The 21,675-nt window shown below is 42.6% G+C and overlaps 1 protein-coding gene across 2 annotated transcripts in view; it reads right to left on the bottom strand.

Annotated features, from left to right (window-relative positions):
- Nucleotides 1-21,186, bottom strand: part of SV2B (synaptic vesicle glycoprotein 2B) — a 29,183-nt gene extending 7,997 nt beyond the window's left edge. For both annotated transcript variants that reach the window (XM_026074493.1, XM_026074503.1), the window contains exons 1-7: nucleotides 20,658-21,186; nucleotides 8,255-8,435; nucleotides 7,428-7,579; nucleotides 4,964-5,097; nucleotides 4,117-4,206; nucleotides 1,590-1,700; nucleotides 396-484 (exon numbers count right to left, since the gene is read on the bottom strand). In XM_026074493.1, coding sequence (XP_025930278.1) covers nucleotides 396-484; nucleotides 1,590-1,700; nucleotides 4,117-4,206; nucleotides 4,964-5,097; nucleotides 7,428-7,579; nucleotides 8,255-8,435; nucleotides 20,658-21,186 — 1,286 coding nt within the window. The remainder of the gene's footprint in view (nucleotides 1-395; nucleotides 485-1,589; nucleotides 1,701-4,116; nucleotides 4,207-4,963; nucleotides 5,098-7,427; nucleotides 7,580-8,254; nucleotides 8,436-20,657) is intronic.
- Between the last annotated feature and the right edge of the window lie 489 nt (nucleotides 21,187-21,675).

The raw sequence follows: 21,675 nt of genomic DNA, 5'->3' as shown, positions 1-21,675 counted from the left end.
AAATATGGGAGCTCCTCTTGGATTGCAGGTTTCTGCAAGTGTGAGGCCATACTGAGGTTTAGACTGTTGGACAGCTGAGACACAGGTAGATTTTTGGGGACAAAAGACATGTGGACAGGATCAGATGAAAGATCTGGAGGTGAGAAATTCTGTATACTGGTATACACTAGTAACCACCCCTCAAGTCCTGGTCTGTTCAGAGCACATTGTATTCTCATATAAGCAATCAGATCAGTCAATATTTCATAGGGTAGCAAGGCTTAGTACACAAATACTCTAAAATAAGAGCAGGATTCATTTTGTAACTGTTTATTTAAAAGTGCAAAGTAATTATTCAAACTCTGAGAGCCCTCAGACAACTCTAGTTTCCTGAAAAGACTGGAGAAGTACCTTACCTTAAGGCCATTGTAAACCAAACCACAGCCAGAATCAGTGTGTTCATCCTGTACTGGGCTGTTAAACAATATAGCACATTGTCCCAGACCTACAAATCCATGAGAAGGAGTCAGTTGCAAGGAAATCCTAGCAGAGATTTGCGAGATTAATTTCTGAGTGCATCATAAATTTAATGTTTGTAGTAAAAAGGGCTCATCTGAGGAAGGTCAGATGTGTGGCTTAGATTCAGTGTTTGTTCAAAATCATATTTATCGAGGTAGATTCCTGGCTTACAGAAAGATCACGTATTCAGCTTATGTCCCGGGGTACTTGATCTGAACCCTCTGTAATGAGCTGGAGTGCATGACTAGAACTGTGTGTTTCACTGATGGGCCAGGATAATGCAGTGTATCCCTCAGCTTATGCCAATTAATTGTGGATATGAGCCTGTTCTTAGACTATCTGACCATTCCATCTTTTCACAGGTACGTATAGTCTCAGGGCTGCTTTCAAACTGAGGTATAAAGCTAACTGGAGAGCAAAAAGCCAAACATAGTTGACACTAAGATGAGTGGGATGAACTCAGGTGTGCATGAAGGCAAGCACACCAGGAGAGAGACAGAACTCCTCATGCTCTTATCCTTGCCATATACACATAGTAACAGCACCTGCATTGCTAATAATTAAGAAAGACTGTCCTTTACTTTAAGTACGTCCTCTGAGACCAGAAGCATCTAGCAAGATTTTCCACAAAGTTCTGCATGGGGACAGGTAAACCATATAGCATGTGGGAAATATTAAATTAGGTGAAGAGATAATATAACTGTGCTAGAAACACCCTCAGCAAGAGCAAGGAGCAAGCACTCTTATGAATCCACTGGGTGTTGTAAATTCACTTAGGCTTGGGTATAAGGGAATCGATATTTATCCATTCAGAGGAAAGTCAAGTGCTTGGGGCTCTGTCTCGTCCTGGAAGCTTTGCCATTAGCACGGCTTGACTACCATGGTGGTCATTTTGGGACCTGGCTGGCACTATGGCAGTTTGCATGTACATGCGTATGTATAGAAAGTGCAATTGGATTACAGACCTTAGCAAACACTTGCAATCTTTTTGAGTGAGGGTCAGGATTTCAGGATGCAATGGCCTGCCTGAAGCTATGGAGCACGGGAGCCCAAAGTGCAAAAGCTCCTTCTGAGATGTTTTTTCTTCTCACCTGTTTGAAAGTGGTCATGAATCTGACCAGCCACCGCTGATACCAGGTCCCTGTTGAGCTCTGGATTTCAATAAATTCATCTACTTGCTTTGGAGTTTTGATATAGGAAACCTGAAAAGAAAAGAAAAAAAAATGAAACAAATTTTCCAGGGTTGATCTTGGGTGGATTTTACATTTCACTGTCTTCTGGATAATGCTTGCCACCAGGTATCCCTTACTATCTTTTTCTTGAATATTATCACTAGAAAGTGAGTTAATTGATCTTCTTATAGTGAGAGATTTTATTACAGAAAGAAGTCTTCCTTCCTGCCTTCTTCCTTTCTCTCTCTCTCACTCTGTCTTTATCTCTCCTTCTCTGAAACATTTCAGATGCATCGCATCCCCTTCAATCTTTCATTTATTAGTTAATGCTTGTGCACTAGGTGATTTCTGTAGCCCTTAGATTTTCCATCAAAGATTAGAGCTGGGCAATTACCATAAAAAGTCTCTCCATGATTAGCCAATTGTATCTACATCAAACTGTGCCCTCAGGATTTTTCTTCAAACACAACCGGAAGGAATATTCCCCAATTCGGCACGTTTTAAGAACCGCTAGCAGAACTTCTGTGACAAACGGATGTGTAGATGGGAATCTTTGCACCTGAAATGCATCCAGTCATGAAGTGAAATCACACCATACAATCAATTGACTCTGTCAAAGCAGTCTGAATTTTCAGCACTGTACACCTTAACTGGACTGCTCATGAAGCCTCAAAATGAATCCCGGGAAATATGTGCTGAGTAACTTTGAATAAAGGACATATTCAAGGAAAGCATGATCTGTTTGTAAACATTAAAAGGAGGTGAAAATTTACTGAATAAATTACTGAGTAGGAATGATTCGCTTGGCTTGGCTGTACTGTCACTGTGTTCTTTTTGCTGGCACCGTTTAAATGTCAGATCTGAAAACTGTCCCCGTGACAGCTGATTCACGACAAACTGGCAACTTCTGGCCTATCAGAAAAACACAAAATCTGACAGTTTGTACTACACCAACTGAACTGAACCTCCACCCATGCCAAGGGATGTCAGTAAATCTTGATTCAGCAGACAACATCTCAGTGTGCAATATTTAAGATCAGTGAATCACATAGCAGTCATGTCTCTGCTGGCTGGAGTAATAAGCACTAATGGGTGCTCTATGGCCTCGCCAAATTCCTGTAGCCAGCACAGATCCTCACCGCGTCCTACTTGGAGATACACGTTCCTGAGTCTCATAGGTGAATTCAAACTGACTCCTAAAAGCCTTGGGATACAGCTTGTGTTAGAAGCAGGAACAGCCCCATACAGGCATGATAGCACCCGTTCCCAGGCAGCCCGCAGGCTGGTCCCTGAAAGGCATCTGAAAAGCCCTCTGATGTCCGCCAGCTGAGTACGCGTGACTCGGCTCAGCACGCACATTCTCCGTGCACGTACAGCTGACATGTCACAGCACGGCTTGTAATCTCCGGGGCAGGTTGGGTCCATCAGGGACACACCAGGCTCAGCGTCGGACCCAGCCCAGCATATCAGAAAACCCGGTTAGGGATTTCACAGAGATGCTGTTCTTGGTCACCTTTGTCATCAAGGTTTGCAATAGTTGAATGGCCTGTAGCCTAGAAATAGCATATATGATTAAATTCCTATCTTTACCTTCACACAGTTGTCATCTACATAAATTAATCTTTTATATCCTTGAAGGATCATTCCTGAGGGACCCTGTCTCATGACAACTCCTCTGAACAGGGAAACTTGCTCTATTCTTTGCCTTAAAAGACATGTTTTACACACAAATATATCTCCTTTTCTCCCCTCTCTGCATCCTTCAAGAGCATGTGTCCTCTCATCTTTAAAAGCATAAATCAAAGACTATTCCCTGTCTGGCTCACTGACAGTTTACAACTGAATTATAGTAATTTGCAGCTAACCCCAGCATACATCTTTTACCTGATTTTACTATTAACCTAGTCCCCTGGTGTGACCTTTTTCACAACAAGCAGCAGACTAGTGAGTAATAACCACTCATTCACTTTCCCTTGGAGAGATTAAAGATTGGGTATGAGGCAGATAGATAGAATTTGGGAAGCTCATTAGGAGGTACATGAAGTTTAATCAGAGTTTGATTAGAAGCCTGAATGGAGAAAGGAGTGATTCAGATCTCCCACATGACTAATCTTTCTCCTGTTTGTTTTTAGTCTCCTAGAGCAGACCAATTAAGTGCAGATGTAATTGGAAAACCACTGGCCTGCATGCTATAGTTTAACACCAGGAATGAAGAGTATTCACTGCAACTGAGCAGGACTGACTAATTCTTGAAAAAACAGGCTGGTATCTGACTTTAAACATGCAACATGCTACCCCAGAGGCTTTTTCTGATTGCTGAGGGAGGTCACATTGTGAAGGCACACTTAAGTCCCTGGAAGGAGGAATAATACCGGTCCTGTGCTGCACCAGGGAACATATGTCCAGCTTTTTGTTTTACCTGCCAATGACCTTGCTAACAACTCACCGTAAATACCCTCTCTGGCTCGCCCTTGGCCCTCATGTTGGTGTCATGAACTTGCTTGAGGATCATCCAGGCTTCATCATGTTTGCCTATCTGGAAACACCAAGGAAAGGGAGAATAAACGTTGCTGTTCCCAGCTCTGCAATTTATTAAAGCATATAGACAAACCAGCACTAGAGGCCCAATATAGTGGAGACGCGCACACACACACCACTGGCTGTGTTAAGGACAAAGAGCTGAGAGCAGGGATTATATTTACAGGGAGTGCAGCATTTCTGTGACTGGAGAAGGGAGTTACCCTAAAACCATCTGGGGCAGGAGAGGAATCAGGGATGAAGTGTTATGTTAGACAAGAGTAGAGGAGATGTATCAGCAGACCTGAGCTCTATTCCCATCTCTGCTAAGGACTTGCAGGGTTAACGTGAGCTAGATATTGCCACAGTGACAGCATCTGTGAAATGGGAATAAATAATACTTGCATCAGAGCTCTTAGGTTTATGTATTTTACCTTGCTCATCTGCTTGCTCTTCACTCTTCTTCCAAGATTCACTAGTTACAATCCCAAACTCTGAGAGAGATGTTTTTGAAATGTTGGACTTAGAAAATCCCCAGCCCTTGCTGCCTTCTTCCTGTCTGTCTTTTAGCAGTGAAACGCTAACCATTTTTGATTAACCCCATAGTCTGTAGTCTTTAGGTTTTAAGTGATTCACAGAGTTAGTGTGTGTGGGTGTGAAGGAGTGCTTTTGCTCTGAACTTGTTTTATACATTTTTGATGGGACAAAGACAGACAGATGAGGGCACATGAGGGACCAGCTATCTTCTTCTGCAAAGTTCAGATGAATCATCTTACCTCCAGCAAAAACCGCGGGCTTTCAGGCATGAATTTCAGTGCCACCAGAGAAGCAATACAGGGCAGAGAGCAGACAAGCACAAAGACTCTCCAGCTGTGGAAGTGGTACTTGGTTCCCATACTGAAACCCCAGCCTGGAAACAGTGAGAGCCAAAAAGTAAAAATACAGACCAGGCATCCTGATTTTTCTCTCTAAAGCAGCTCTGAACTGGACTGTACAGCTCTGCACAACACAGGGACAGGCTGAAAGCTTGCTATACTTAGTAATGACCTCTTTTAGAGGCTCAATAGTACGTTCAATAGATAATAGCACATGAGCTCATGTTCATTACAGAAAAAGGAATGCATTCTTGCTCAGGATCTGTCTTTCTAGAAACTTCCTTTATCTTTAGGTTTAGAAGTCATCTATAAATAAGAATAGCTCCTTGCAGCTGTAGGCGAGCAAGGCTGGGAACAGGGATAGGATCCAGGGCCATAATTTATTGCTTATCGCTGATGTTACAAAGAGTTTACAATAGTTAAGTCTTCTCTGATCTGAAAGGCATGTTAGAGACAGCTCCTTCAAGTCTCATAACTCACACTTGTATTTCCTTTTTCTGTAGAAGTGAGCTAGGCAAGTAAGATTATTTTTTCCAGACCTACGAAATCTAGGATTCATAATCAGAAGAATACTACTCCTGCATTTGGGCTCCCCTGTCTCCTGTCGGCTCCCTGCCGCCCCACAAGGTCAGGTAGCCCCTGCCATGGAGCAGCAAGTACAGTGTCATTCCTGTGCTGCTCCTTTAGGGACCTGCGCCAACACAAACATTTCCTTAAAATACACTGAAAGGCAATTACAATCAAATACCACACGTAAACTTGAATAAAAGCATTTTTTTCTCAGTTTACTTTTTCTAGACTCATATCTCAGAAGAAATGTTTTATCTCAATTTTCTTCTATAGACATTTTCATTTGCATAACAACAAAATAAAAAAACAATGGCTTTTGCAGAAGTCTCATTTCCCCCAGTCATGGTGCTGCACTCCTTTCACCAAGTTCCAGAATAGTAGGGAATCATGGGAAATCAGAAAGAAAAGTTACAGCGCACAAAATGTAAAAACACAAGTTACACAATATCAAAAGCCATCTAGAAAATAAATGTAATGTAAACACGTAAAGGTAATGTAAATATTATATTTTAAGGGCTTTTTAAAGCAAATGCATTTGCAGATAATGAAAGATTATTTCAACGTGACATCACTAGGCTAGGTAAGTTTATATATTTGTTCCAACAATCTGCATCTTATTGATCAAAACCATGAACATTTCTTTATAGTGAATATATTTGAAGCATATTAAAACAGTCATCATAGATAGATAGATAGATGGATATTTGTGCTTTTCTTCAGGGTCTTTGTGGCCTGCCCTACTTTCCTCAAACAGGATTTTGCGAACAGCTGGTGTCAGTGGATACTGACGGAATTAATCTTTTCCAGTAGATACTTGCTGTCTGATGTTTTCCTAGGAATATGCACATGAGTTACCAGGAAGACCATGTGACATGCAGATTTTTGTTCCTCAGGGCACTCACATATTTCAAAGTCCTCATGTCTACTGTTTCTCTACCATTTCCAGCACTGCACAGGGAAGCCATTCCACTTCTGAACTAGATTAGGTGAAATCAGACGTGGCCCCCAGCATGTTGCATGCCCAAGAGACACGTCTCCAAAAACACAATCCCAAGAATATTGGCATCTGGCTAAGGAAAAGAATGTGTTGTCCTCACTACTAATATTCTTAGCACCTAGTAATTCTCTCCTTGAAGTTTTTTTTTTTTTTTTTCCATAACTGGCCCAACTTTATAATCAATGTCAACATGAGCTTTGCAATCAACATCAACATAACCTCAGTTCCGTTTCCCCTGAATTCACTGGCATTTAGGCTAAGGGGTCAGGATCTGACAGTATAACTCCAAATGATGTATTTGAACCTTTTGATACAAAGCAGCCCTCATGTCACAGAGTCAATCCTACTTACAGCCTCAGTCATCAATCAGTCAGTCAATTTATCAGATCACCTATTTTTCATTGCTTTAGCTTTTACAACCTTGTCAATTGTGCCAGGTGAGTCTCAAATGTGTTACAAATTCTGCTGTATAACTGCTCTGGAAAAAAGACAGTCCTCCACCTTAAGACAGGTAGGATTTTTAAAACTCCACAATTGTAGGGAAAAGTTTGGTGTTGATAAAAGTAAGACTAGTTGTGGTTTTAATTCTTGAAGAAGTTAAAGTGCCTAATTACAACACTATTGTGTTGGGAACAAATGTCTAACCAGACCTCAAGCCCTGTGCATTTAAGATATCTATTATTTTCAGTGTTGTTTATGCTGGGATGTGTAAGGACTAATATTACGTGTGTGGGCCTGAGGTAGTGTAGTCACGCATGAATGTAGCGCTGCCAAAAGCTGAAAGCACAAAGCAATTACCGTAATGTGGAATGATGCTCCAAGCCATCGCTGAAGCAAAAATGCCACCAATCATCCAGAACATGCACAGCCAGCTCAGGTGTTCCCCCCTCTTCTCCCGAGACAGGAATTCAGAGAAATAGGCAAACACGATGGGGAGGGATCCCCCAATACTGAGGAGAAAAAATAACACAAGAGAAGAATAAAAGTCTTTTTTCATGTCTTTATATGAATGTCTTATGATTGCTCATATTAAAAAGGAAGGTCACACTCACAGATTCACTGCACACATGGAGAAAATGTCCAAATCTCTTTTTGGCTGGACTGGTCTTACATATCAGAGATAAGGAAGATCCTTGTTATGCTCTGAAAGCTGATTTTACTGTGCAGTTTATACAAAGGTAGTGTAATGCCCTGCTCTTCATGTAGACATCTCCTCTGTTGTTCTTTGGCAAGTTCTCATTTTAGGGAGTCCAAAACCAGCTAGGCGATAGGAAAAGCAAGGGTTCTTTGGAGGCCCTGGCACTCAGGTGAAAAACTGAGGTAGACATTTATCAGTCTCCCTGGACTTCATCCACAATTTGGGCAGTACAAGAAAAACATCAGTGACCCAGCTTTCTTACTGATAATGCTTCCATTGACATGACCAAGGTACCTCGACCATACTAGGTGAACAGCTGGGCTGTCCCAGCTCAAAGGCTGAGACACATCTCCAGAGAAGCCCAGCCAGTCCTTCCTTTTTACAACCCACAAACCAATCCAACCACTGCACAGTTCCAGCTGAGCAGTGACAGAACCTTCATGGGAAAGGGGAGTCCCTGGCTGATAGACTAGCCAGAGTTACCCACCCGAGGCCAGAGATAAGGCGGCAGAAGAGAAAGAATCCGTATCCCTGGACGAAGGAGGAAAGGAACGCGAAGGCAGCATTGATTGCAAGTGATATGATGAGGCATTTCTTCCTTCCCAGTTTATCAGCTAGGCCACCCAACACGACAGCCCCCACCATCATTCCTAGGTAGACTATCAAGCCTAGAAGAGAGAGAGAGACAGTGAGTTAGGTAGCAACCACTCTCCCATTTGCTGAGTGGAAACAGTTTGCTATCCCAAACACAGTCAACATCAGCCACTGTTCCCCCAAATTGTAGACAACTGCTGCCCAAGATCTTCCTCACAGAGGAAAATGGAGATGGAGATACTGCTGAGGGCCTCACACATATCCTAACCATTTCAGTGAAAAGCCCATTTTTTTATGAACCAGCATACATAACGTAGAAACAGATACAACTTTTCTGGGCTCTGTATGCTTCTTACAATTTCTCATTTTCCCAAAAGCTGTGGAGTCAAAGCATTTCAAAAGCAGTGCATGAATTTAAAGAGAGCTACTTTCAGGCATGTCTAAAAAGCTCTTTGAATTTTGCAAGCACCCTCAGGAGACACTGTTACTGTCCAAATAATAATCATTAATATTCCTTAATAAACAAAATAGGAGCTGTCCTAAAATTTAAAACTCTCTAGTAACTGGTTGTTCATTCGTTCTAGGTTTTGCACCTTGGGAATCAGCATAGCCTGCTCTGAACACAAGGCAGATGCCTTAAAAAGCCTTAAAAAGTTACCTCTACACTTCACATTACACGTGGAAGTAGAAATACCTCCATTCACCCATAATGAGCCATCTCAGGTGCCAGAAACACTCTAAACCTAATTTCCCCATCTGCCCATTATCTTGGATCACTACCTACTGCATTGCACTTTGCAGTATAGACATACCCTCATTCGACCAGACCCACATCTTTCTTTCCCCAGTCTCACTGCTCACATATCCCCTGCACATAAGCAATGGCCAGGCATAAGCAGCTTAGCATGCACATGTCCCAGCTACGTGCCATCAACTGCAGAACAAAAGTCTGATGTCTTGACTCCACTCACCCCCCTGAGCACAATGGGACTGAGGATGTGTAGGGAAGAGGCTCCCTCTGGTCACTGTTTACAAGCAGAAAACCATGAGAGGTGAAAGACTGAATGGATAATCTCTGCAGGTTAACTATTCTACCCATGTTTCCTTTGGAGCATTTAATCTCTTTCACTTTCCACTTTTCATAGCATTACCTGAAAGAATCAGGCTATAAATTCAGTCTGACCTGTGTAGCACAGATACCTGCTCTGTTACTGAGCCAAGATCTTATGTCTAACTAAAGGACAACTTATAGAAAATAGTAAAGTCTTGATCTGAAAATTTCAGGAGAAGGGAAATTCCACTGCTTGTCTTGACAGTTTGCACTTTAGATTAATCACCTTGACATTATTAAAAAAAAAAGTTATTATTTTTAACTTGACTTCATTAGATCTTTCACCATGGGGTCTTCAAAAGACAGTTTCAGTGAATATATTTAGTACCAAGCTGAATAGGAGAAAATGGTTCTCTTCTCCAAATACACTCTCTGTATCCAGCTCACTATGTGCTTGCAACCCTGGCCCAGAAAGCAGGGCCATTGTCCCTGGCTGTCCTACCAAGACTGCCACCAAGAGGGCCACCTATTATATTGCCTTTTCTCTTGTGGGGGTAGCAGTGTGAACAGAACTAATTAGTAACCTTCCCAGCTCCAGGGATTTTGTTTTTCATTTATTTTATTAACTTTCAAGATTTAAAGACTTCCGTTAGCAAGAAGAATATTCCCAGGAAGACCCACAAGCTTTGGTCCTTTTGCTGGCAAAATTCCTGTTGAAGCCTGCAGGAGTTATGATATGAAAAGACAGCAGGAGCAGATATTAAACACTTAAAATATGATAGCATACAGTGCAAATCAGTACTTGAGAGGCTGGAAATGATGAGCTAGAGTGAAATGATTTGCACTGCTGTTAAGGGAAAACATCTGGGAATCGATTAGTCCAGCAGCTGGCAGCAAATGGACCAGGCCTTTGAACAACAAATAATACGGTTGTATTTGGCCTCTGCGCTTAATTTTTTTTGCTTTAGGCTTGTCAATAAACAAATCTTTGTTCATTCCTTTGAGCCAGGAAAGATATAAGGATGGAAGGGATCAGGCAGGAGCATGTGCCTCCAAGACTCCTTTGAGTGAGCCCAGATGAGGAAAGACTGCAAGGAGACGAACTATCAGTAGGTCTATTTTACCAAAGTTATATCAAGTTTCACCACGTGAAGGACAAAGCCCTTCACACTTTGTCCATGTGCAGTGTGTGGCTTGTACTGCCCCTGTCCTCGCACTGCAGGGCCAAAATGCTTGGTGACCAGGTGACTTTCTTGCACATCCTGCTGGCCTGCTGACACCAAGGGCTTTGGGCAGCACATCCAAGCAGAATTACTAAGGAATATTACTATTTCTTAGCTAGCAAAGGACTAATGCACAGAGTTATTTGGCAGCTGATTCTGCCTTTCTTTTGGATTGCAAATGTCTGCACTTGATTTGAAATAGATTACTAAATTAAAAGCTATGCAGCAGAAGGCCACTGCAGCATTTCACAGGATGCTGGTCTCATGTTGACTAGAAGTGGAAAAGTTCAGACTTCCAAAATCTCCCCTGTTCCATAAGCAGAGCTGTGGAGTTACCTCTGTGAATTGTTCTGCTTTTTTTCTATCCACACAATGTCTACCAGATAATCAGAATTTTGTGTATTAAAGGCAAAAGACCCGCTCAGATCTGTTCCTGCCTCTTAACTGCTTTTTTACCAGAACAGCAGCATAGGATTTTGCCAGCACCCTGCGTGATCCTATTGCCACAGTAAGCACTCAGCTGTGTGCAATCAATACCAATGCTCATTCCCCTACCCTCTCACCCAAGTTGTTCTGGTGATGTGATCTAAAGGTCCATAAAGGTTTCAGATACTGACTGGCAGCAATCAGAGAAGACACATACATATCTGGGAATATGGGATCTCTCTTTCTATTAACTTTGGCCTACAACTCCTTCACTGAAGTGTGAATTGCAAGGGAGAGCTTAGAAAAAAGCATACAAATCCAAAACCTTAATGAAAAAGGAATCATAATGCAGTGCTGTGGGACTTAATGCTTTTACCTTGGCTCTTGAGCCACATCTAATGTAGCAGCTCTGATCCCAGCTAGCAGAGAGAAGTGATGATGCAGCCTGTATCTGTCATAGGTATTTCACAGGCACCTATTCCGAGGGCAAATCCTGCCAGCACAGCTCAGCCTGCACTGCCAAACCCAGATGAAAAATGAATCATCAGGGAGGTTTTTGGTTGTTTTTTTGTTGTTGTTGTTCTTCCAAGAGAAAATCCTTGGATGGCAGATGTTCATCCAAAAGCCTCTTAATACCAGAAAATGTCCTAGGTTAGGAGGAGAAGGTGGAGAAGGTTGCCACTGTGTTCTAGCCCACGATTTATTATAACTGAGTACCTTTGCTGGCAGCAGAACAGCCCGCTGTCTGGCCAGGGACAACTCCAGCAGCATCTCAGCTCAGAGAGAAGAGTGGATGCTCCATGCAGGTGAATGTGTTATGGATAACTGCTTTTGGTCCTTGCATACCTGGCTTGGCCATTTCAGCTGCAGCAAGTGTTACAGTTCCTTCTGTCAGCAAAGGCTCTCAGTCATTATACTCAGGAATACCCACAATGCTGGGAACTCATTTCTTGCACTGACATGCTGGTTTCCTTATTTTATTTAACCTGGGAGTTGAGTTTGACTTGGCCTGCACCATATTGTATCAGTAGTGACCAAAGGGACACAAGAGCACAAACTTCCCAGTATAGCTCCATCTTGCAGTAATTTCTGCCTTGGATTTACTCATCAGATCAATAGCCTATGCTTTCCAGAGCTTAACACCACCGAAGTCCAGGCAGAGGACTACGCCTAAAAAATATGAAAATCACTGGTTGGACAAAGAGCTTGGAGTCAAACTTCTTGGTGCCTGATTCTGGTTTCCAGTGCCCAGAACAGAGCAGACAAAGCAAAACCAGTTACCCCTGTCTGGAGCACAGAGAGACTTATTACTTAAACACTGCACTGATGCATGAATCAGGAAGGACAGGGCAGTAAGGCTAATAGACCCATCAAGAATCTTGGGCTGAAATGGTGATCTAGAGAACTCCAGTCATTCTTAGAAAATGTTTAACAGCCTGAGAAACACTCAGATGTCTTCCTTTGTCTCACTCTCAAATTTTTTCCAGTTGTATTCGTTATCCTACTAAAGAGTCATACAACCCTAAACACTAACTCGGGGTTCCCCTCACTCTGCATAGGAGTACGCTACCCTGCAGGATAAAGAGGGTTCAGGGCTCGTCATGGGAAGTCGCGACAGCCTGGCACTGTGTTTTAAACCAGCCATTGAGAACTGGAGTGAAGCTGCCTTTGGGGGCAAAGATCTGCAGACTTTGAGTTGAGGAGCCCAAACATGTGGTATGAGGGAAGATTATACCTCCACCAACATTCATTATTCATCAAACAGCAACATGTCTCAAAAGTGAGCTACATAAAAAACAGCAGCTCTGTTAATCAATGCCACTAACTGACACTTAGAGGATGTAGCTTTAATTGGTTGTTGTGTGTGATAAACCAGTGGATGCATTGTCCCTTAGAAATTTGAAACAATGAAGACGTGTAGTAGAGATTGCCTCAGGGACTATCCACTCTGGACTACCAGAGACAAACCATGTGGCCAGTTTCTGAGCTGAAGGATCTTCATTACAGAAATGTTTACTCCAGGGCTGAAATAAAATCAGCAGGATGTTTTATTATGATGGAGAGGTCTCTTCTGGGAAGACTACATGTTCCAGCCAACATCATAAAACCATCTTTCAGGGCAGCTGCAATAAAACACTCCATCAGATAACTGACCTTGGGATCCAAGATATAGAACAACTCCAGGGCTTACAGATTGCCGTGTCCTGGATTAACACCCTACCTTGGCATTCATTCATCAATAGCTAATCATTTCTAAAAAGAGTCTCATGCATCACTTTGAGCGTTTCCAGGAGATTGCCTCATTCTTCTAGCAAACTTCTACCAGCACTTCCCTTCCCGTTGGCTCGCCAATGCCTTTACCCTGCACTTCTCAGCTGCATCAAGAGATTGGAACATGGTACAACTACAGACCTGCTGGGTTAGAAAGTCTGGCCACTGCAGTACTGCAGTGTGCATGATGTCATTTCATTAGGCTGTGGAGAAGAAACAAGCTGATAGAGCAATTGCTTAGTCAGATCCCACCCGAGTGCTGCCCACACTTACCGGATCACTAGATCACTGATACACATACAACATTGTAGCCACTAAAACGCTAAACTGTTCAATAACGTAGCCGGAACCAAGGGGGAAGGGATGTAGTTACTCATGTCACCTCCATGCAGGAGGGAGAGTCTGCTGAAATACTGTGAGGAGAGACATAGCAGCGACTGTTACCTCTGAAAGAGATCTGGCTCATATCAAGTCTTGGAAACTCAAATTTTAAGGAGAATTGGACAAAGAAAAGCAATTCTTTGGAATAACTGAAAGAAATTATATTTCTTCTGCTGTTTTACTTCTGTCCACAGAATATTCTAAGGAAAAACATTACAAGGGTTCAAACCAGAAACTTGACTTCACACCTTGCAGTTATCCAGACAGATCTGGACTGTGCTAGGAGAGTTCAACTTCCAAATGAACACATGCAGCAGATATAGGTGAAATATTAAGGACAACTTCACATACGCCATTATTTGCAGACTATTCCACTGTAATGTAATACAATGAATGCCTGTGGGAAAGTCTGCAACAGCCTCACATAAAATCTGTGGAAAACCAAAGAGCTGAAGTTCTAATAAATTTCTGGTTATGACTCAACCAGTGCTGAAGTTATAAGGAAAACATGTGGCCGCTGGGCTTATTCCCACCAGAAAAGAGGTAACATATAAAACATTTTCATATTAAGAAACTCATTAGCCTTCATTGAAACCGTGCACCCTGTGTTAGGCAGGAATTGTGAATTTAAAAGCTGAAGTTCTAGAAATAGAGACAGTTACAGTACATGGCTATGTACGTGCTAAACCATCTTGTCACTATTTCAGTGTAATTAGAAGTGGACTCATCATGGCGTCAAACACGAAAAGGAAAAATGCAAAATTGATCCAGATCTCCATCACAAGCATAAATTGCTTTCATTGACAGTCAATGGGATTAAAGTTCTTAGAATTTAGGAACATCTGAAAATAGTCCCTTTCAAGTCACAACAAGGAATCTGGGAATAAAGGGAAAAGTCAAGCAGAAAAAATAGCTCGATGGGAAGAATTAGTCCTAGAGTGCTTTGCACCGTCAGCAAGGTGAGGAAGCTGCCTGGGCATGCATTTATCAGGCACAGGAGCATCTCACCTCTGTTAACAGGTTTACACAGAGCCAGTAGCAACAGAAACGTGGACGTTCTTACCTGCTCTCAAAGCACAGGACACTAAAGGGACACGAAAAGAAAGCTTCTGATGGAGGAAGAAGCATCTTGACAACCCAAAAGGATTACGACCTTATATATCCTGCAGGTCCTATTGTAATACAAGCCAAATGCAGACAACCTTACCCAAGCAGCATCTGTCATACAAGGATGCACTTCATAGACACAAACAAAATTTTGTGAGTTAGGTCTGCATTGTTTGAGAGATGGATGAGGCAAGGCACAGGATCAGATTACATGCGAGTGATTTGAAGAGAGAGCAATAAAACCCAGTAGCCCTGACTGATTTGTTCTCTAACAATAGTCAGCATTTCCCAGAGCGGGCAACAGCCCCAGCAGAGGATTAGCTGAGGGATGAGTGGCCTTTTTTCCCCCGCTTCTTGAAATTTCTTATCTTTTTTTGCTTGTAGGCTTATTGGTGTGTTACCCGTGAACCTCACTGACTTTGTAAATGGAAATCAAATGAAAGGGTTTGCACTTGCCATGTTGATTAAATACAAGCAGAGATATTTCACCTGCTGCTAATGGCCCTACTGCCGAGAAGCAGGTCATACGACTGAAACAAGACTTTCCATTTCCAGAAGTCCGGGGGTGGATACCAGGCAAATTATGGCTGCCAAGTTCAAGGGAATTCTGCACATTCGAGCAAAAGGTGGATGCGTGAATCCACAAGCTCTTTGATGTCGCACTGGAAATGCATGCCAAGGGTTTCAGCGAGCACTGCCAGCATAGCGTGGGTGGGTGTTTACGCTTAGCTGGTTTCACAGTCCCCCCACAGGACTTGTCCATCAGTACAATATTCATAGGACCATCTGGTTCCCTGACACCCAGCCCCTGCACTAAATCAAGGTTTTCAACAGTGCAAGCCTTCGCTGTTAAACGAAAACCTGTCCCTGCTGGCTCTCGTCAGATGAGATTCCCATTGCGTCTACAAAGGGGGACTCAGCCTCCCCATACGGGACCTGCACAGCGCTCCACTTCCATCGCAAGGTGTCCTCATGGCACAAAAGCACCTTTTTTTTCCTCCCTAACATACACCGCATGCCACTGGCACCCCGTCACTGCTCAGGGTGCTGCCTCCTCTCGCGCGGCAGCCTTTCTGCTGAGAGCAGCCAGCTACAGCAGAGCGAGAGCACTGCTTCCAGGCTCCTGAGCATTTATCCCGGGGTGGGGGGGGGAGTAGAGAAAAGCTACTGAGCTTTGCTGAGATTAGGATTTACTGTTAAATCAGGTAGATTTGGGTCAATGAGAAGCTGAGGCTAAATTTTATCTCAGCTGATAATAAAATAGCCTCTTCACACAAGTAAGAGCAGGGATGTTGTTGCACATCCTATTTAACCTGACTCACATGGCCAAGCTTGAATTTCGCCATAACTGCTTAATTACTAATAGGATTTTTTTTTTCTTTTTTTGATCTAACATTCCTAAGCCAAGAGTCTGTAAGATGATATTCTCCTTAAAACCTTATTACTAAATCATAAAGAGAAAGGGAGGCGTGTGCCCAAAAGACAGATTCTATTCTCAGTGTTCATGCGGTTGTTTTGCAGTCATAGACAAAGTGCTTAAATTTTCCTTGTTTCACTTTACTGGGCTGTGAAATGGTAGTAAGATACCTGCATCTCTGGGGATCTGGGAAGTCTGGTGTTTAACTGTGCCTTTAGGTTTTATATGCACAGTATAAAAAAGTTTAAGACATGATTATGACACCATCTTTTATATGAGCTGTGTACTTACTGCTCTGTGCTTGTAAATATAATGTTTAGTCTACTGAGAGGCAAGTAATAGCATTTAAAGATGTACATATATATGATATTTCCCCAAATAATAAGATTGTATGCCTCTCAGTACATGAGTGTATATAACATTTACGACTCTTCATTTGATTGCCCTTAACAAATAAAAAAAACAGGAATATTCTGTTTCAGTAAATTTAATAGATGCCTTATTATTATTGTTGCTGAACAAAGCTCAGCAAAAGCAGGTCTATCAAATGACTACATGAAAATAAACTTGTTAGAAGTTAAAAAGCTTATTCTTAACAACTAGTGTTAAAAATCTATAAAATCAAAGTGCTAAAATATATACAGTTGTTGGGTTGTTTTTTGTTTTTTTTTTGGTTATACCTCTGCACTTGTCTTCAAAGTAGCATTTCACATCACAGAAAAACTTAAAATGTGTTTTGTCCCACTGGGAATAGTTAGGGCTAAAATAGCTGTTAATTTGCATGAGATGAGATGTTTATTTTCAGAACAAAAATGTAAACGTTTTCTAAGATGTGTCATATTCATTTCACACATTTCATGAAACACTGTGGGCATCTGTTTATTTGCAATTTTTGCATAATTTGGCCATAATTTGCTTGATATTTTTCTACTCTTGCTTCTTGAGGGAGGAAAAATATGCAATACACAGAGTACTTAATGCAAAATGCCCTTTTAGCAAAAGCCAAACTTCTCTAAATTGGTCTTTAGGGGGCATCTATTTTAGCTCTCTTATTTGTCTGTTCCTGTTTCTGAGAGGGTTTGACTACCTGCCTGATTCATCTCCCATTTGTTCTCTCCTAGCCTCGCTTGTTATGGCTGCGACATTCTCATGTGTTTAAACATTAGCAGCTGCCCAGAGGCAACCCTAACTCCATCTGGGATAAACTGATCATGTTCCCTTAGCAAAAATGCAATGAGATAACAGTCACCTGAGAATAAACATGAGCTCCTGTGCCGAAATCTGTTGGTACATAGCAATAAGGTAAGGGACAGCAACTCATGCATGGATAATGACCCAGCGTCCCCAGAACCTCATGACAATTTGAGCAAAAGCTCTGCCCTCTCTAATCAACCTGCCATTCATTTCATGCAGACACACTCTTGCAAGAGCATCACTGCACATTAGGCATAAATTGAGGCAAAGAGCTCTGATTGCTACCCATTATTGTGACAAATCAGCCTATAAGTATCATTGAACCTTGCGTATTAACAAGATTAATTTGCAATAGCACAGCCCATAGAACGTCAAGGAAATGGAAACCCCAAGGCAGTCGAGCATATGGTAGAGGCTCTGTGCTTTGCTATGAGATATTTTTCTAGTCTGTGGCTGACGGGTGCTGAAGCTAATCCAGGAAAGGCTTTGAGGAAGATTATGCTCGTTTCCATCAACAGCACTTTCCCAGCCTCCCTCTCCAGTAGCTGATATGTGACTGTCCTTATCACGCAGAGCACCCAAAGCTGCTCAGAGGAGGGAAGAAACCCTCTTGCGGGGCACAGTACGTGGGACACCAGGCTACGCTGGAGGTAGGTCTGCCAACAAACCTCCTGTCTCTGCTGCGATCCGCTGTCTGCCAAACTACCCACACACTCTGCTCCCTGCTGCTGCCCTCTCACCATGGTTAGTGCAGCAGAAAACTGCCCTCCTGCTCTGCGGTTCAGACCCAGAAATCTGCACTTTCCCCCTCGTACGCCCTCCAGCAGCCCCATGCCCACACCAGCCTCCTCGCCGCCTCGCTGGCTGGCACACTTCCTGGTGCCCTTGAGTATTCATTATTCACATCAATGCACTACTCTGCAATCTAATGCTTTCTAAGCCACTCTTAATCCCTTTTCACAAAGGATCATCTCACAGACCTCAGATCCAAAAGGAAACCTCCCACATGTGTTTAACCTGCTGCGGCAGAGAAATATATAGCAGCTGAAAAAGTATCTTCAGCAAAAAAAGGCATACTGAATCAGAGCCCTACCTCTGGTGCAGTACCAATAGAGTATTACCATAAATATCCACTTTCCTTTCTGCCTTTCTAATCTCCTTCAATCTGACGTGAATCAATTTATTTTTAGGAAAATATATTTTTTCCCCCTTCTTATTTAAGCCACAAGATAGCATGAATGCAAGCTCTGAGAGCAGACCTCCAAAACCAAATAGGCTAAGGAGAGAGGAAATTGTTCTGCAAAAACCAGGTTCTCAAAAGGGCTCTTTAAAAGCAGACAGAAAAGGCAGCAAGAAAAATGCTGTTCCCTAAATTAGGAATTCAAGATTAGATCTGTTAACATGCAGTGGGCTGGAGCTGGGGTTGGATACAGACCCAAACATCTCCTTGCTTATTCAGAGCTTATCAGAACACTCTGAACTTTCAGCCTTGCAAATACTGAGCTGGAAACGGCAGGAGAATGAGCTCTCATGAGATTTCTTATTCTTTTTTACCTGTGGTTGGGCCAGAAATACCTCAAAGATAAATTTTCTTGTGACACTTGAAGTTTTCCGATTCTGGTGCGTACTAGAAACAGAGTTCTACAGAGATAGAAATTCACGGGGTCAGAGTTTCAAGAGAGCTCTGCTTTTATTTAATCACCAAAATAAATGACTGATTTTCAAAAAAAGCCTCAACACTGAAAAGGCACCCAGCCGGGTGCCCCATAGGGAGCTGGTGAATTCCGAAGTCCCTTTGAAACCAGGATCCAATTGTGAGGAACTTCTTTTTAGAAATCTGACCTGAGCTCTATCAAGTTGGGAATTTTAAGTGTTTTTTAAAGCAAACATGTTACCAAATTCTTTATGGCACAAAACTTGATAGAAAATGAGCTAAACTGTGGATATAAACATCCTGATCTCCAAGTTCAGATAAAAAAAAAAGAAGAAACAGAAGAGAAAAAAGGAAAAGTGTCTGAGATCTTAGTTGCACCAAGATGAGAGCTCTATATAAGGATAATTACTGTCTGTGATACATGAAAGTAATACAAACAGAATGGAGTCGAGGCCCAGGGTCTAATCCAAAATCTACCTTTACTTTGAGTCAGGCAGGGCTTCTAGGCCAGAATGCATTATCTACTGATGATTTCCCTATGACCTTCGTACACATCCATCCAGACACACTGTTCCCCTCCTAAAGTGTTCTTCCAAGAGCTACTTTGTTTGCCTTCCAGATGCACTGTACAATTGCATGGCTCGCTCTCACTGTGAGACATGTTGGAGGCTTTCCTGATTCTTAGATATATGGGAGACTTCATACAATATTTTGTTTATAATGCGCAGAGGGAAAAATTTGTTCCTCCAAACCGTTCCACCCAGTCTCAGTCACAGTAACTAAGCCTTCGTGTTTTGGCCACAGGGAGGTGTCAATGGTGATGCAAAGTGGATGTTGGGAGTAGCCTGACCCTTTAATCCCCATGCAAAACATTAATTTCATTCCACAGACCTAAGAAGAAATCTCCGTAGGCTACTTCTGACCCAGCACACATTAGCAAATAGCTCTGGCTGAGAATTCAGCATGCAAAAGAAACTGGCTGCACAGCCGATCTGCCGACTGGGACTTTGAACTAAAGAAAAGGGGAGTCTAGACAAAGTGAAAAACTTTGGAGGACAGGGAAGCACTGGGAGCCACATTGTAACAACCTGCCAAATGTTCCAGAGCAAACAGACCTTTAGCTGTGACATCTGTCATACTTGGACAGTACTGTTTGTGAACCTCTCACTACAGTTTAGTTTCTAAAAGCATTGAAATCTGAGTCACTAGATGCTCAGGTAGGAAATGCCATCTTTAATCTTCCACATATTTGTCTCTGAACACCCCTAAGAGTTTTTCCTTGTGGACCTGCTGAATGCAAGCTGCCAGGTTCAGTATGGTCCCCCAGTGCTGGGACCATAACACATTCAGAAGGTGGGCTGAGATGTGGTGCAAGTCTCTTGCTTTTGAGTAGCTGCCTTCTCAGCAGCATGCAAAACCCATCTCGAATCAGATCCACCCAGTCATAGCTATGCATGACATGCAAAACAAGAAAGGGGTCACCAGAAGATCCTGAAATCAACCAGCCACTAGAATAAGATATTTTAGGTACTACCTACTGTGTAAGAAGAGCTGTTTGCAAGCAGCACTTACCAAGCATCCCTTTGTTTGAACTGGATAAACACATATCCTTCTCAGCGCTGGGCAGAACAAATCCCACCACAAACACCTCCACCCCATCTGCCATCAGTGCCAAACCTAAAACAAAGAAAAGTGTCCACTGGAAGCGTCCGTGGCCGCACTCCTCAATGATGTTCTCGTACTGGTGGGCGAGCTGCTCCTCATCCTCCATCCTCTCTGCCATAAGATCAGCATGGTCTCTGTACTCATCAGCTGCTTCAGGGGTTCTCTTCTTCTGCTTGGCTTTAATGTCATCTGGGTGTGGGATTCCCTGGTACTCCCCCTCATAGACCTCATCATCTTCATCATGGCCTTCTGTAACATCGCTCTGGGCATCATCTTCATGAGCAGGTTCATCCCCACCACGGTAGTAGCCATCATTGGGTGCATACCCTTCGTAGTTACCATCCTGGTACCTATAGTCATCTGAGACTTGGTTTGTCTCCCTACCTATGCCCCTGCTCCCTTGATAGAGGTTTGTATTTCTGTATCCATCATCCATTCTGAAAGTAGATTTCTAAGTGCTGTAGATCACTGTGTGTAGATACTCTAATATATATATGTATGTATTTATTTGTGCAATTTCTGGTAAAGGTTACTTAAACATATCTTCTCTGTTCTTTGGGATTGATGCTGTACAGTTTCCCAGGCTCAGACGGAGAAGTACTGTGTTTTTTGTCTTTGAGAGTGCCTCACACAGCTTTTGATGTTTCACTTTTCAGCTGTCATTTGTGCCTTGCTGGCTTCTTCCTTCCTTTGGGTGGGAAGATGTGAGGCTACTGAGTGGTGAACAGCAAGAGAACAGCAAATTGTATAGCCAGGGAGCTAGAAGGATTTGGCAGATTTTTCCTAATTCATTCTAGTGGTGAAGGTCATGTCCTGAGAAAGAGGAAACAACAGCAATGAGAAAGTGGTAAGCTTGAGTTTAATGCCCAGCATTTTGAAAACACGCTTTTCCATCTCAAAAAATGGCAACACAGTATTTGGGAAC

This window comes from Apteryx rowi, unplaced genomic scaffold, assembly GCF_003343035.1.
Source record: "Apteryx rowi isolate R43461 unplaced genomic scaffold, aptRow1 scaffold_11, whole genome shotgun sequence".
NCBI classification, from domain to species: Eukaryota; Metazoa; Chordata; class Aves; order Apterygiformes; family Apterygidae; genus Apteryx; species Apteryx rowi.
This window is presented reverse-complemented; position numbering and strand designations above follow the sequence as displayed.